Source organism: Sipha flava, unplaced genomic scaffold (assembly GCF_003268045.1).
Source record: "Sipha flava isolate LNK unplaced genomic scaffold, YSA_version1 70_pilon_pilon, whole genome shotgun sequence".
Classification (NCBI taxonomy): Eukaryota; Metazoa; Arthropoda; class Insecta; order Hemiptera; family Aphididae; genus Sipha; species Sipha flava.
The window spans coordinates 1,339,074-1,357,033 of record NW_020273610.1 but is presented as its reverse complement, the minus strand read 5'-3'; the positions used below and the strand labels follow the sequence as shown (position 1 = coordinate 1,357,033).

Sequence of the window (17,960 nt, the reverse complement as noted above, 5' to 3'; positions counted from 1 at the left end):
AATTCTCATATTTTTAAGTGTGCCAACTATAGGTCGAAGTTAATACTAGACTAGGACAAATACCCCAGTTGTTACTCCCACCCAAATTACGCAACTAGTTTAATTGTATAGTACGGTAAAACACCTTTATTCCGGACCCCGTTTAAGCGGAGTCTTCCATTAAATAAAATAAATATTATTGTTTTTAATAATTTTTATGAAATAACTTAAAAACACATATTATATGATCATAATGTGTATTTTTGTTACAAGATATACATTTATAATCCAGTTTCAACTCTAATAAGTGGCCTTTTAAAATAGCCTGACCTACAGTTTTCTAATTCTGGATCAGCCCCTGCATTTTACCACTTGTATTTTATAACATGTTTGTATCTAATCACTCTTAATACATCAGTTGCTGATTATACAGATAATGAAGTAGTTATTTTCATTAACCATAGTTTTCTTTTTACTTCAAAAAATTTACAAAATTACGAAATTTATTATATTATTTTGATTACAAATTAAATCTGTACATGCCACTTTTACTCTCAAGCAGACCTCATATCCTAACGTTCCATTTTATGGTGTTCACAAATCCATATCTTCCACAGTTAAATATCTTGATCTTACACTTGATCAAAGATTAACTTGAACACATCATAATTAAAAAACTAGCCCTAAATAATCACTTACATATGCTCAAAATCCTAATTTATATTAATAATTATATGATTAAAATTAATACGTACATATGATCTTTAGTTGTGGTAATGCAAATATTTCGAATTTAAATCAAATTCAAACTTTCCAAAACATTTCCTTCAGAAACTAATAAATATTCCTCCCTATAAATTAAAATATACATATTCAGATCTAAAACTACAAACAATAAAAATTAAAGCAAAGTCTTCTATAAAATATTTCATAACCAACTTGGTACTTACAAATATCTTCTCATTTAAAGTATGGTCTGTGTTATACCTGAAAATTCTCCAAGATGCTTGAAGTACATGTAATGTCGATAAATTATTAATATAAGATGAGTGATTATTTTCAACAAAAAAATTTTGTTTTTTTGAGTATTGTTACATTTTGACAATATTCTTATTGTATCAAAGGTACAAATTGTATATTACGTATCATAAATAAAATTAAACTTCAAAAACTGTACATTTATGGTAACAATTTGTCATAAAGTACTATGGATAAAAAACTATGTTCAACATCAATATTGGTACATATTTAATATTGGCTAATATATGTGGTAATTACTCGAGTGAATATTTGTAACAGACAAATCATTGAAACTAATATCTTCGTCTTGGGGTTTTTTTATAATTTCTTTTGAAACCATTAATCTTTTATTTTTACTTGAGACATTTGTACATTTTATTTAAAATATTATACTATTTGAACTAATAATAAGTTAATTTATAAAACTTGTGCACTTTATTTAAAATTTTTATGAGTCTACAAGTGACAAAATAAAAGTTTCAAGCATTTTCCTACTTTTAACAATAAAAAATGTACCCAAATGTTTTTAGTAATGAAATATGCGAAACATACAAAAACGTAAAAAACATGCCCTAAAGTCAGAATGTATGCATTATAAGCTTTTGTTATTTAATCAATTATGTGGTAATGATTCGTAGACTATCAGGGACTGCTTACAAGTCATCTTAAGCAAAATTTTGTTTTAATTTATGTATCAATTTTTTATTTTTTTTATTTAAGTCATCATATATTCATCATATAATCATACCAGCAACAAATACAACATATAGTATACAGTAGTATAAGAATAAAATTATACAATATACAATATCATAATTAAGTATAATAATTATGTTTTTTACTATAATTATTAATGAATAAGTAAAAGTTGCTTATAATATAGAAAAATGTCGTTGTTTATAATATTTAGTATTACCATTATCTTACTATATAACCATTATCTGAGATTATTTATGAGATTATAAATGGATTTAAAAAAAAAATTTCATTTTTTATATTATTTTTTATACTCATTGGTCTATCAGTGTTATTATTTTTTAAAATTATATTGGTACATTAATTAGTTTATGTATAATTATTTATTAATTTAATTAAATTTGAGTATTTTCGTGAAAAATGGTAGAGAACCATAGTTTTATTGAACATCAAATATCTGTTGAAAATAAATATGTTGTTAGTAAAAAATTTGTATTTTTTTAAATTTAAATAACTTCACTATTTATTTAATTAAAATTATATTTAATATATCACAGTTATTTTCAGTTAACCGATTGATGATAACTTATTTTTTAAATTTTTTTTATTTTAATGAAATATTTCTGTCAAACATTCATCGATTTTAAATGGAAATCGCTAGACCATAGTTTCCAAGGTTGTGTGTGTCATATGTTATGTGAGTTACATTATTGTTATTAAAATATTTTTGGTACAATAATATTTTTTTTAACAATTAAATATTTTTTTGTTCAATTATAATTTCTATTATTGAAATAATACATGGCATGTTTGAAATACTAATAACAATATAAACTAGGTATATGTGACAAGTTCCCATAAGGATAACAAAAACATTCTTATACGGGAAAAAATGATGAAACTTGAGAAATTTTTAATTAGGACATTAGGTAACAACGGGGGTAACAATGACTAAAAATGCATAAGCACAAATACAGTTTATCTCATAAGCTATTTTTTTTTTCAATTTGTGTATTTTTGTATGTATAGTAAGATTATACTTTAAAAAAAAGTCGATTGAACTCCCTTTAGAACCAAGTTATGATCAAAAATCTTTAAAATGCTCTAAAATTATTGAATATTTTTTTAATTTTTTTTTTTTTTTTATTTGAACTTTTCTATGCTCGACATTTTGGTAAAATCAAAAATTTCCTATCATACTTATTAGATATAGTATTATTTGTATTTATTACATAACGAGTTGATAAAATACAATAACAACGATAATTTAACAATGTACTTATAGTCATTAATAGTCGTAATAAAATCGTACGATAAAAGTCACTATTTGTATTTATTATTAGTATAAGTTTATAAGACGATATGGTTTTGTCCAAATGAGGTTATTCATAACTAGGTTTACCCGAGAAAAAAACAAAATATAACATTTTGCAACATTTTGTAACATGAATATATGTACAATTGACAATCATCAAACTGAAATGTTCCCACGTTGCACAGCAAGTAGATTTATAGATTAGTTTTAACTATGTATATAATATATATAATTATGTAACTTATATGTTGAACACTCATAATCTGTTTTACCTATTTTACCTGATTTGGAAATATGTTTTTCGATCATAACTTCTAAAAGAAATTTGATCGACTTATTTTGAATGTACCATCAATTGCAAAGACATACATTAAAAAAAAAAAAAAAAAAAAAAAAAAAATGCTAAAAATAACTTGGGAGTTAAACTACATTTGTTTACATGCATTTATACAAAAAGGGCGTGTATGTTTTTTAACTTATACTTATCATAACATAATTTCATCTTTGATAATTTGTGTTTATTTCGATGGTTAAAAGTAATTAAAATGTTTTTTCAATTAAATGTAAATAAAATATTATTTATTGGTATATAATTAATATTTATACATTATACTATCATAAGAAGAAACTCATTTATCCATTTGATTTGCGTTTCAATATTTCTTAATTAACTTTAAAAATAAAATAAGTACGCTGTCTAATATTTTATAAAAAAATAATATGTTTTCATAATTTAATAGACTTAAATACATTTGTTTTCTTAAATATATTTTTGTTTTATAAGAAGGTAAACTATATTTTCATTAATTAAGAAATTGTACGTTTCAGGTACAATGTGACTGTCAATGTGACTGAACTGAAACCATATCAAGAACGAGAGTCATACTTTTGTTTTACAGATTTCAAACTAAAATGTTCCAAATACAGAATTGTAATGAGATCTGTTGTTAAGCAGCAGGTAAGTAAAAATAAACATTTATACAATACATTAAATTTTACATATTATACTTCAAAACTTACATGATATATTTAAAATACATCCATGATAATTTTGCTAGAAATTTCAGATGTAATTGTAATTGTCTATACATTTATATAATAAATATTTTATAAGTATAAGTTGATTCAAAATATTTTCGATTTGCATACAATATAATTTAGTAATCAGTCTTATTTTGAATTTTTACTGCAAATAGCTTTTACGCAGCTTCACACTTTACTCATATGTATGTTAAGGAAAATAATTTATATGATGAATGAGTTAGTGAAAATCATAATTATTTTAGTAGGTATTTTCGACCGGTGGAATTTAAGTTCACTGTACACGGAAATCAGTCACCAGCGATTGAACTCATATGTTCCTTTATTAATAAACAATTTTTTTTCAATGGGTTAATCGTTATAAATTTATAAATTAAAATTGTGTGTGTTGTGTGTTGTGTGTTCAATACTTCCAGTAGTTCTATGTCTATTAGTTTTAGCTATAATATGAGTGATTTTTATATTTATATATTTAAAAAAAAAAAAGTATTAAATTCTGATTCACTTTTGCACATACAAAAAATAACTGTTAAAAGTTTCATAAATGATCAAAAAATATATTTTTTTAGCTTTATTTTGAAAAATTACAATCTGTACATTAATTTTACAATAAGTAATAAAGTTACAGGACAGTTGAAATGAATTTATTCACATAATGAGGAAATCACACATTTGTGATACCTCTAAATATTTTTTGATGCTTTAAGTTATCAAATCGTAGCACCAGTTCCTGTTGAAGCGTCTTGTCGGGTTTCCAGGGAGTGTAATTGATGTTCCTTGATAAAAAGATTTTTTAATTACAATTATAACTATAGCATTATTATATTATCAAATGAATGCTATTAGTGATAACTATCATATTTTACTTTTTTCTTATAGTGGTTTTAAAAATCACTATTTGAAATAAAAATAAACGTCATAGTTTTACTTTAATCTCCTTATTTAATATATATATATAGTGATTTATTACAAGAATTTAACGCAGGTTACAGTGACATAAACATTTGAAATACTACTTAAAAAATATTAAAAAAACGTAAAACATACTGACAAATTTTATTCCAATATCCAAGTAACCAGTAAGCTGCTTTTGTTTATATTTAAAAAATAACGTGTTATAAATTATTTGATTTTGATTCCATACATACATTCTAGAAAAATAAGTAATTTTACCTGTATTATCTGTGTTGTATTGGAGGATTAATATTTCTTTAATATATCCATATAAAAAATGTCAGCGAAACCATAGATGCGTTCTGAAGTACCTAAACCATGTACTTCGAAGTCATGTCATCCAAAAATCCTTCCATTGATATTTTTCTTTACCTTGTGACTTGTAAGATTATAGATATAGTTTCAAAGATTTTAAACCTAACACTGAAAATATTAGAAAATGTATTGAATAAAAGTTCAGTAGGTATGTTTTCTAATTTGCTGAAATTTAATTTCCTATTTCGATAAATTCGATTTAACGACAAGCCGGTACTTTCTTTAACTTATTAAATTAAACATTAGGAGAAAAAATATTTTGTAACATATTTAATAATAAAAAAATAAAATATTGACTTTCTAAATATTTTAAATACTTAAATCTACAACAAATGTTGAAAATACTTACTACGCCATTAAAAACTTATATTATATTAACTAATAACTAATATGAACTATAACTATCCGAATCAAGCAATAATTAATTTACAGGTTTTAGAGAAAAAAAAACCTATTGAAGATTGTTGTGATGGATATGTTAAGTCAGCTAATGGAACGCGTTGTATCCCAGTTTGTAAATTACCTTGTGAACACGGTACTTGCATATCTTCAAACGTTTGTAAATGTGATGAAAACTACGGAGGGCCCTATTGCAATAAAAGTACTCGTAACATTAAATTAAATGTTCTAAAATTATTACTTGAAACTTAACCTTTACAATTTTATTCGATGTAGCATGTCCACCTGGAAAATTTGGTGAATACTGTACTGAGAATTGCCAGTGTGAAAATGGATCACCGTGTGATCCGTATGATGGACGATGTAAATGTTTAGCTGGTTGGATGGGAACTGACTGTTCAGAAAAATGTTCACCTCACAATTTTGGTGTGGACTGTGCAGAGGAATGTCCTTGTAAAAACGGTGCTATTTGTCATCACGTGAATGGAAAATGCGATTGTCCTCCAGGATTTAGGGGTCCACTGTAAGTAAAATATAAATAAATCGAAAATATTCATTCTATTTTAGCTTTTTGTGACGGGTTTACTAAACAATTTAATTACTCTTTTTAGTATTAATATTTATTTTGTTTCAATAACATATTTTCAATTTAGATGTGACCAAATATGTCCGTCCGGTACTCATGGAGATGAGTGTCAAAGCGAATGCAAATGTCAGAATGAAGGTAGTTGTGATCCCCAAACAGGTCAATGTGTATGTTCTTCAGGATGGATGGTATGTACAAATTGTGCAAATTACTTTCTAATATATCGTTTTATTCCTTTGATAGAATTTCCATTGAATATTTATTTTATTATCGTTAAGATTTGTTGATTATCGTTTGTTAAATGCAATCAGACCGGAATAAAATTCATGATTATTTCACTGTGGCAATATTTATATAAATATATATAACATTATTAGTTTTTTGTAATTGTATTTTTATATGCTATACGCTAAATTAAAATATAAGATTGTTCACAAGATTTTTTAAGAAAACAAACGAAAACGAAACTATTTTAAAGTGTGCAAATTAGTATAATTACTGTAAAGTTTTTATTAAATTGAATACTATAGATACTACTTATATTGATATTTTATAATAGAAATATATTTTTTTATTTATGTTTTATTCAATAGAATAATTTTTGTAAAAACTGAAAGCTGGACAAGTAAGTTAATTTATTTTTCAAAACATTTTTCATTACGTTGTTATTTGTTTTAATCAGAAATGTAAAATAGGTTATTAATGGTATTAATTATTTCTAAGTACAATTTTTTAACCATTTATAGGTCGTTATTTAAAACGTTCTTTCAAAAATTAAATTAGAAATATAAAGGACTAATAGAAATGTTCTATTTAATTTTATTTCTATAATTGATCAAAATGGATATTTAATTACAATTAAATAAATGGTCACCTAACTGAATTATATAAGTTATCAAGTTTTTACAATTATTTTATTCTTAGGGATTGGTATGTGGAGAAAAATGTGAACCCGGCAAATGGGGAGTTAACTGCAGTAAATCATGTGACTGTTTCAATGAAGGTAACTGTCATCATATAACTGGAAAATGTCAATGTTTGCCTGGATATTATGGCGAAAAAGTAATTTTATTTTTTCTAATGTTGTATTTCAAACAATAACTTTTATGGTGGTTTTAGTGCAAATCTATTTGTCCAGAAGGAAAATATGGCCAAAATTGTTCGAAAAATTGTACTTGTACAGAAAACTCATTTTGCGATCCTAAACATGGAAAATGCATATGTGATAAAGGGTGGAAAGGTGATAAGTGTAATAAACGAATTTGCCCTGATGGTCTTTTTGGAGAAAAGTGTGACAAAATATGTGAATGTGTTCCTGATAATACTATTTCGTAAGAGCATAATTTTATTTTGATGAATAAAATAAATAAAAATTAAAAATTATTCTCTGGTATAAGTTTTATACTTTCATATTCAAGTTAGAAATGAAAAATTCTCAGATTTTAAAGCATTACCTATAATTATATGTTTTTAGTATCTTATACTGAATAATCCAAATTTTTTAGATTGAAATGAAAATAATATTTATTTTGCTTTTAGATGTCATCCATGGACTGGATTGTGTTCATGTGTAGCTGGTTGGGATGGCCCAACTTGCTCTAGAACATGTTCTTTATACACTTTTGGCGAAGGATGCCGAAGAAAATGTATTTGCAATAATAACGCCCAATGTTTGGCAAATAATGGAACCTGTGTATGTGGTCCTGGTAAGTTCAGTATAAAATATTGTTTAGTACAACTTAACTTCAATTTAAAATTACATTTTTTTATTTATAATTAAAAAGCAATTTAACGCGTAAAAAACTGATTGGCCTAATTGATCTAATTAATTTTAGGTTATCGTGGAATCTCATGTAACGAAACCTGTCCCCAAGGTACGTTTGGGGAGAATTGTTCTAATCATTGTCAGTGTAATAATGGTGCAAAATGTTCCCCGGAAACGGGAATGTGTTTATGCCCAGCCGGATGGAGAGGGCAGCAATGTGATTTACCTTGTGAAAAATCGTTTTACGGTGAAAACTGTAAAAATGAATGCCAATGTAAAAATGATGCGGCATGTAGTCCAATCGATGGTAAATATTAAATATAAAAATTAAAATTTTGATTTTAATAAATTTTTTTATTTACTATAGATAGAGTATATGCTTAATAATAATGTAAATAACAGGGCTTATTCTAAAGCGCAGTTGGGCCTATTTCGCGTATTTGGAAAAGCTAGATGCGCACTTGATAATAAACTTTTGCGTAATTGATTTTTATGATTTATTGTTTTAGGTGATAATAAGATAAGATTGCAAATAATAATAATAATAATGTTATATGATTTTACAATATGAAATTAATTTTATATTTGATATAGTCAATATATATCCTAGTATTTCTAGTAAATTTTATTTATTATTACTTAATTTAAATATATAAAGTATATTTAATATTAGAAGTTGTAAGTAAGAGCCACTCTCTAGAGTTAGGGTTTTCTAAGAATACGTAATATCGAATATCGATAAGGAAAAACAGTTACCTAATTAACCGGTCGCCGCCTCATTTTATAATTTTTAACTATAATTTGACAGTATATATTGAGATCATAATTCTATTTTGATAGGCTTATTTAAAAAAAAATACGTAGTTGATAAAAATCCTTAAAATAAGCCTTGGTAAATCATTTGGTCGCACTCAAATAACTCACACACACACACATGTATATCTATGTATATTATGTAAAATATTCATATTTTTTCAACTTATTTTATTAAGTATTAAACAATAGTCTATATAAATTCTATGAAAAATATTTCATATTTATATTAAAACTATTATTTTTTTTTAATTTCTATAAGGTATTTCTATCAAACTTAGTTAATTACTGAAATTAATGCTTATAACTTAAATTTATTTATTTTTAAGTTTAATTTTACTTAAAACTGTTGTCTAAATTATTGGACAACGCAAAATGGTTCCCGTTTTTGTCTCGTATCTTAAATTTTACTGAATTGAACGTAGTTATATTAAAAAACATGGTATCTTCTAAGTAGACACCCACTTACCTGAATAGTCTACGTATTAACGTATCTGTAGGTGTGTAATGGGTTGGTTTTTAAAATAAATTTGCAAACGATGACACATTATTCGTCAAAAAATGCACTTCTAAATGGAGAACAATATACATTATTCATTGTGTTATATTAATAAATTATAGCTTGCCGAACTAAGCCAAGAATTTTAGGAGTTTTACTTTAGTTTTTGAATGAAGATTACGAGTTATTGATACATAATATTTATTTTTTCATAACGATTTAAATAGTTAAGTCAAGAGGAAATAAGCTTTATGAATTTCGTATAAATATCGATCGAAAATTATATTAGTACTTAAAACAAGATCTGAAAGAAAAAACTAAAAACACAAAGTAATTACAAAGTACCTATGTACGAGTTCATAGATTGTAAAAGTGTATAATTATAGTTATATGAAGTGTGTTATTTTTCTATTTATATATTTGTTCTTTTATAAAATAATTTTAAAACTATACCTACTCTTTTAAGCTATTGAAATATAATGTATGAAGTATCTACTCATAAATTAATGAATAATATCATAATATAAGTATATGACCCTAAATATTGCGATCGACCTAGAAGTATAATACTAACCATCCTGTTGATACGTTTATTAATTGAGCTGTTAAATTATTTATTATTACAGCAACAAATTTGCTCAGCTATTTCCATGATGTAATTTCTCACGCTGAACATATGCTTAATATTATGAATAATGAACATAATAAAAATAGCTAAAATAATTTTGTTTAATATTTCATAGATAAACACATACTTGAATAAATTAAAAAATGTTTTTCAACAACAACATTTTTAATATTTGGCATTATATTAAATCTAATTTTTAATAAAAATAAATTACCGTTTGAATTTTATTTTGGTATTTGTACAAAATAATATAATCTGAATTGTGTGCAATACTATCAATTAAAATGTTTATGGATTGATTTAAATCATTTAATTTATTTACATATGTATTTTTTCGTGTTCTTGAACTCGGCAGTTAGTTCATTATAACAATTTAAGTATATATTACTTTTGTTGAATGAGGTTTTGAAAATGTAAACCATTCATGTTTTGATGGTATTTTAACTATTTTATAATGCGTTCATAATAGCTTGTGCGTTTGTCGTGTGTTTTTCGGATGAATCAAAGTATTCATAAATTATAGTGTTAATAATTTTTAATAAATACTAAACTGTCAATGTATTATGAAAAAGTACTGGCTCTCTCTAAACATTAACTCATTTTTCTTTAACTGGCTACATAATTCACTATATTACATTTTTATATTTTATAAAAATATATTATATGATATAATTGTAAAGGTATCTATATTCTGTTTAACTAATTTAATTACTCCAATTTAAAATGGCATTGTGAAAATATATTAAAATAGAATAATATTACAAACGTACAAACATAGAGTCGGATCATGATTTTTAATAGACCGACGATATTTCAGGTTCTTGTACTTGTCAACCTGGATTTACGGGTGATATGTGTGACGAGTCTTGCAAACCTGGATCGTACGGCAGAAATTGCAGTCAAATTTGCAATTGTGAGTGGAGCAATACGGTATCGTGCGACCCGGTATCCGGTGAATGTAAATGCAAGGAAGGATGGAATGGTAACTATATAATATATAAATGTATAGGTATTTATATATTTATATAACACAAAGTCTTGATTTTTAAAACCTAAATAAATACGAATAACACAATATTAATACACAGCATTTTGCTTAATATTTAATAATATAATTTTACCGCACCTTACAGGTGTGAAATGCGAGACAGTCTGTCTAAATGGGATGTACGGCGACGAATGTCAGGAAGAATGCAATTGTGAGAACGATAGTTCGTGTGACTTAAATACTGCTAAGTGCACGTGTTCCCGTGGATGGGAAGGACCCAAATGCAATGTACCATGCCAACCTGGAACCTATGGTTTCGGTTGCAAAGAAAAATGTCCAGAAAGGCATTCAGACGGTAATAAATATTTTTCTATGTAATATGCATATTACGTAATAATACATATACTCAGAGCCGTAGCAAGGGGGAGGAGGGTAGAGGCTAGCAAAAATGAAAAATTTGCAATTTAATTGTTACTTATAACTTATTGACTTACTTAATATTTATAAGTAAAAGTTATATATATTTATGTATTTATTTATATAACTAATAAATATTATTATGTTATACTTATGTACCTACTTATAATTATTATGTATATATATATATATATATTTTAATAAATAATTTATTTAAATAAAATTAACAAACACTTACATAATTATAAAGAAAAATCATTATTTATAATAAGTTTATAAAAAAATATTCAGTTCTTTTTGAGTCTTTTTTATAAATTAAAATACTTAAGGGCACATTTTGAAGTTCACTATAAATATATTTGGTTGCTATAGCCCTGCATATACTTATGCTTGCTGTGTTTGTATGTATGTTGTTTATGCATATGTAGTGGTGTTTATAAGATATGTAATAGAAGTAGAGATAATAATTCTGGCCCTGTTTTGTGATCCTGGGTATTATAGGTATTATACCTTCCATTATAGAAGGTATACATGCTACACGGGTAGGATATTATATTCAATAATTTAATAGATTTAATATTTAAATAAAAAATATCAAAATCAATAGATTTTTCTTTTTAAAAATTAGCATATTACGTAGAGGAATTCTTTGGCAAAAAATACAATAGCACATGATGAGATGGGTTTATTAATTGTTACCTTTTTCGTTTGATAATAGCCACTGCACAACAGACTATATAGTCAGTGAATACACAGACAAACATAGAAAGTTGTGATCACTGTGTTCATAAATAAAAAAACTAATGTAGCTCTAATTAGTTTGATAAAACTTGTGTTATTAGGAAATATATCAAACATTTATTTTGAATAATTGGGAACAGTTGAATTAATTTTCACTAATGCAATTTTAGGGTTTTTACACAAATTCGGTTATATAGTTAATTTTAATATGACTGACTAGTAGTAATATTTAGTTACAACATAATTATCAAAAGTTGTTTTTACAAACAATACATCATATTGTACAAAAACACATAATTTATTAATTATTAAATAATTTTGTATAACACTAATACACTATTTATTATTTTTAGTTTTCAATATTTTAAATATCTCAAATATTCTAAGAATAATGCAATTTAAACATTAAAATTTTAATTTAAATCTTAAATATTAAAAAAAAAAATTTAAACTCCGATTAATAAATTATATTAGTTATATGTATATAAATATGGTATGTAAAATAAGTTATTTTATCTTATTTATCAACATTTTTTAGTATTTCAATGAAACTAATATGTACTGTTAAAAAATATATATTAAAACTATTTTATACAAAATACTGATATCAGAATTATATACTACTAATAAATGTAATAAAAACCAGTTCTGTGAAAATTGAGTAGGCTTCTGAAATCATGTATTTAACATTTTCTTTGCTCCTCCAACAATATATTGAATGTGGTGAACATAAGTGAATTGGAATATAAAGCAAAATTTATGTAGGTCACTATAAAATTATTGTTACTGTTTTATAGTTTGTAGAAGTTATAAAAGTTATGATATATTATCGAAATTAAATAATATATGTGCACGTGAATAAATTACAAGCATTAAAAATTAAAAATTAATTAGTCTAACATTTTATATAATGCACTTTTAAACAAAATCTCCACTTTATGAAACGTGAATTTTTTGTTCTACTCATTAATATTACATATTTTCAATAAGGTAAATAAAGAGGACATTTTTAATAAATTAGTGTAGGTAGTTGTCTTACTTTATTTTTATTTTATTGTTTATTGAAAAACAAAAACAACCAACTTAAAATGTATAGACATATTATAACACATTTAAATAACCATATTGGGTTTTTTCAGTAAAATGTACAGGAGAAGTGTTTGGGTGATGATATATATTGTATTTCATGTCACACAGAAGTGTTATAAGTTATAATCAATCATGTTTCATTATATTGCAATTTTTAATGGCTGCGTTACTGTGATTTTCTGTATTTGACTTTTTCATGCCAGTCTTTTGTTTTTACAGATAACTTGTCGTGTGACCATGTGACTGGAGAATTCAAATGTCGACCAGGTTATATTGGGCCTATATGTCAACACACTTGCCCAGCTAAGTCTTATGGTGAGGGATGCTTGAAGACATGTGACTGTGGGTATGGTGATTGCCATCATGTCACAGGTAAGTTTTTCTGATCATAGTTTTCCTCATCTTATCGAACCTACTTATATTTTTTATATAATGGGTTGAAGTGGGGGTGTGCACTTAAGTGTAAGTGCATGTAGTTCTCAAAACTAAAATATTGTTCATAACCGTATTTCCTAATGGTACCTACATACTCTGGTCACTTCGTTTATCAACACTGTATATCAATGTCTATCTTTATTTTCATTTTAAAACTTCGACTTAAATTGAAAATTAGAAAAACTTAAAAATTATAATTTTTAAATATTTGGTATATTTAAAAATAAAACCATAAAATATATAAAATTGAAAATTATATTTATTATATGTATGCTATACATACATTATTAATTATAATATCAGACTGAAATTTATATTTTTTGTATTATAATTTATAATACTAATGCATTAAGTAACTTGCAGATTTTACTTGTAAATTCTTAGGTTATACACTGATTAATATATATTATTTATACTTACACTGTACTATCTGTAGTATACACTTTTAGAGTTAAGTGTTATAATAGCAATCTTATTAAGTAACTATACCAAAAAATAATTATAAAAATTAAATATTTGATACTTGATGGATATAATATCTGATGTTTCTGATTGCTATCTGATATCTATATGCTATCTGATAATGATCTTTAATCCCATTACAGTAGATATAAAATTATATTGCATATATTAATAATAATTAAAGATAAAAAAATGTACTGAATTTCAGTTTATTGTACACTAATATATTATATTATTGTATATTTTGTGCAAAACAAATAATATTTTAATAAAAATACTTCAAGTAATAAGGTTTTAAAATTGTAGCTATTTTTTTTTTTTTTATTAATAATAAAAAATTATTCCTTTCATGCTATTACACATAGTTAATGATTTATTCGATAATTTTAGTTCATTTATCATTAATTATTAATCATTATTGGTTATATCTTTATATCACTCTATTTAGGTGTGTGCCACTGTTATCCTGGTTGGACAGGCTCCAACTGTACTCAAACATGTCCAGCCGGTTCGTACGGTATAAATTGTGGACTCCGATGCAAATGTCAGAACGGCGGTACATGTCGGCCTATGGATGGCATGTGCCATTGTGAGCGGGGATTCACCGGCCCTACTTGTAATGAAGGTATTATAGATGAAGAAAACTTATAATTATTATTTACTGCCAATTTTCTTCTACACCTTTGTATAACTATTGACAGTCAAATATTTTTCTTATCACAGTGTGCCCTGATCAATACTATGGAGAACACTGCATGAAAATATGCAACTGTCCCAGTGATAAATTCATTTGTCATGCCATCAATGGTTGTGTGTGCAGACAAGGATACACAGGTACCCATTTAAGCAGTCATCCTAACTCTGTTTTCTCTGGTTGTTATTTGTCACCAAAAATTATAGTTTCCATGTTTTATATATTTTCATTAAATTATATCCAATGAAGAAACACAAATTTTAATGTGGTCATCTTGTTATTGACAGTTTTTTTAATTTTGGAAGCATGTCTTATAAGCATGTTCATATATAATTTGTGTCTGTAATAATATTATATTTTCTTTCCAACTAAATTAAATTATTATTTTGTTCTTCCTTACATTAAGTGATATAATACTAAATTCATACTTTTAAATTATGTTGCATTAAGTTAAAGAGCTTAACTATTACAACAACTAACACATTAATAAATATTCAATTTATTATTCTGAGTTTTATAAATGTTACTCATAATAAATCTGCACGAGATATAGGTACATACATTATAATGTAAAATTATAAAAATTTTAAAATGTCTTTCAATATCTTTTGGAAGTTGAATAATTTGATTCTTAAAATAATATTGAGTATACACTAGTATATTTTCAATTATTGTTTAATATAAATGCGTATTAATAACCCGATTGATAATTTAGGTGACAACTGTGATGAACCATTATCTGATCGAAGAGTTGGTTCTGCAGATACTGAAAAGAGTTCTTCAGGAACGTTTGCTGGAATGTTTGTTACTATCATATTATTATCAGCAATAATAATGTTGTTCTTGTACTACCGTAAACGTGTTGCTACTTTAAAGACTGTTATTGCACATGTTCAATATGGAGCTGATCCGCTGAGCTTAGATCAAGGTAAATTATTGATTATTTTGAAAATATTCTCAGTACATTTTTAATAAATAAAAATGATATTTCTTCTTTACCAATGGCGTTGCTACCCCTCTGTAGACCTGGGACAGAAATAATTTGAGAGGTTCCCCAAACAACGATAAATCATAAGAAAACTATTTTAAAAATAAAATCAGGGGTGAAATTTATTTAGTTATTTAAAAAAAAATTATAAGCCACAAAACTTCAGCGAATTCTTTTATAATTGCATCAAAATTCACCTTGTCTGCTACTTCCTTTTCACTGATGAATAGTCAAGTAGTTAATCCTTCCTTGGCCTATTGTTGATCTTAAATTTTTTTTTATCAACTTGAGCTTTAAAAAGCTTTTTTCATTAGAAGCCACCAAAACACACTATAAAAAAAAATGTAGAACAATATAAGTTATGAGCTAAATTTACAAATATCATTGTAGTTGAACAACTATCAACCAATATTGGATTTATTTTTATAATTCGTACTGTTATCTTGATCGTTAGTAATTATCAAAATATTATTAGCAATACTATTTTCTGTGGAATACCAGTATCATTTTTATATTTTTTACAATATTCATAGGACCTCCCGACCAAAAAAAAAGTCCTTGAGACTCTCATGAGTATGAGGACCTTCTGGTTTTTTACTCTAATAATCAATCAATATTCTTAATAAATTATACCTGCTATATCATTGTAATATATTTAACAACTTTAACATATTATTTCAGATCGATTCCATTTCGACAATCCTGTTTATTCCTTTGGACAGAATAATTCCTCAATAGGAACAGTTGAAGAACAACAAACATTAAATAATTATCAAATAAAAAATAACTTGAATAAATCTAATAATTTAATGAAAGCTAGTTGCTCGTCATCAGTAATGAACAACAGTGATATTTATGGTGAGCCGTCTTCCAGCATGTCATCTTTGAAAAATAGAGAGGCTGATCTAAACAACCCCAATATTTATCATAGTTTGGACGACATTAAATCAGAGAATCTCTATGATGAAATTGAAGACAAAAAATTAGCAGCAGCAGGTAATACTTGGTTTAATATTATAATGTATATTCTATAAGTATTGAAATAAAATTAGTAAAACTAATATGCCAAAACAATATTCTATTACAAATTTTTAAGAACTCTGGTTAAGAGGATATTAGTTCAAAATCTATTGTCTTTGTCTATCGAAACCCATTTATTACAATTTAAAGAAAGTAAAAATGTTGACATAATTTTATATTGTTTAAAGAATATCAATTGATAAAGAAGTTACAGAAATGTCAGTTGTAAATTTTTCTTAAAAGTTGCAATTTTGTCAATCTAATATAAAAATTATATTCTACAAAAAGATATACCATTCTCTAGAAATTATTTCCCTTTACATTTGTATGATATAATTTTAATTTCACAATCTAAATAAATTCCATAATTGAATGTATTGTACATGATATAGACAAAAACAGCTAAATATGAACTAACATTTTTCTAATATAATATGTAGTGTACAATATTTGTATTATAATATATTTTGTTTTTTTTCATTAAAATTCAAAGTAAAAATTGATGTAAACTATGAATATTTTAACATTAAACTTATTTTTTATACCAATAGAACAAGATTATGATCATCTGGACTATCAGAGACCTAATGGTACATGGAAACCTCATTATCAACGTATGTCAGGGAATTTAAAAGCTGATAGTAAGAAGAACATAAACATAGATTGAAACATAAAGAACTAAAATTAATCTTGCCAAATTGTTCAAGAAGTCATAGGTTATTGTCCTTTTTAAAGTTTTTAGACAATACTAGTTGTCTTTAATTTATTATTATCCTTTATTTCTTTTTTGATAAATTTATATACGTTTTATTAAAATACCTAGTAATAATAAATATATTATGTATACTTGTGTGCTAGATATTATTTCTACTAAATTCATAAATTTTATTATTGAGGTACTCTGTGATATTTTATTATTGTATAGATTATAAAAATGATTTACTATAATTAATAATATTACATAGTCCATTATTGATTGGTTTCCAAAAAAATTTGTCTTTATGACTGAGAAGACATTCAAAAATAAATTTAACAAAAGAACAGTTAGATATAGAAGTTTTATATAATTAATTTTTTTTACAAATAAAATAATATTATGCTATTTTGTAAAATCTA

The 17,960-nt window shown here is 25.1% G+C and overlaps 1 protein-coding gene across 2 annotated transcripts in view; it reads left to right on the top strand.

Moving 5' to 3' along the window:
- Window positions 1–17,756, top strand: part of LOC112692094 (protein draper-like) — a 32,727-nt gene extending 14,971 nt beyond the window's left edge. For both annotated transcript variants that reach the window (XM_025566643.1, XM_025566644.1), the window contains exons 3-18: window positions 3,839–3,968; window positions 5,753–5,921; window positions 5,996–6,242; window positions 6,373–6,493; window positions 7,230–7,367; window positions 7,425–7,636; window positions 7,845–8,011; window positions 8,141–8,377; window positions 10,828–10,992; window positions 11,144–11,353; window positions 13,465–13,617; window positions 14,591–14,767; window positions 14,866–14,976; window positions 15,552–15,764; window positions 16,506–16,820; window positions 17,396–17,756. In XM_025566643.1, the coding sequence (XP_025422428.1) occupies window positions 3,839–3,968; window positions 5,753–5,921; window positions 5,996–6,242; window positions 6,373–6,493; window positions 7,230–7,367; window positions 7,425–7,636; window positions 7,845–8,011; window positions 8,141–8,377; window positions 10,828–10,992; window positions 11,144–11,353; window positions 13,465–13,617; window positions 14,591–14,767; window positions 14,866–14,976; window positions 15,552–15,764; window positions 16,506–16,820; window positions 17,396–17,511 (2,881 nt within the window). In that variant the 3' untranslated portion in view covers window positions 17,512–17,756. The remainder of the gene's footprint in view (window positions 1–3,838; window positions 3,969–5,752; window positions 5,922–5,995; window positions 6,243–6,372; window positions 6,494–7,229; window positions 7,368–7,424; window positions 7,637–7,844; window positions 8,012–8,140; window positions 8,378–10,827; window positions 10,993–11,143; window positions 11,354–13,464; window positions 13,618–14,590; window positions 14,768–14,865; window positions 14,977–15,551; window positions 15,765–16,505; window positions 16,821–17,395) is intronic.
- The last annotated feature ends 204 nt before the right edge of the window (window positions 17,757–17,960 follow it).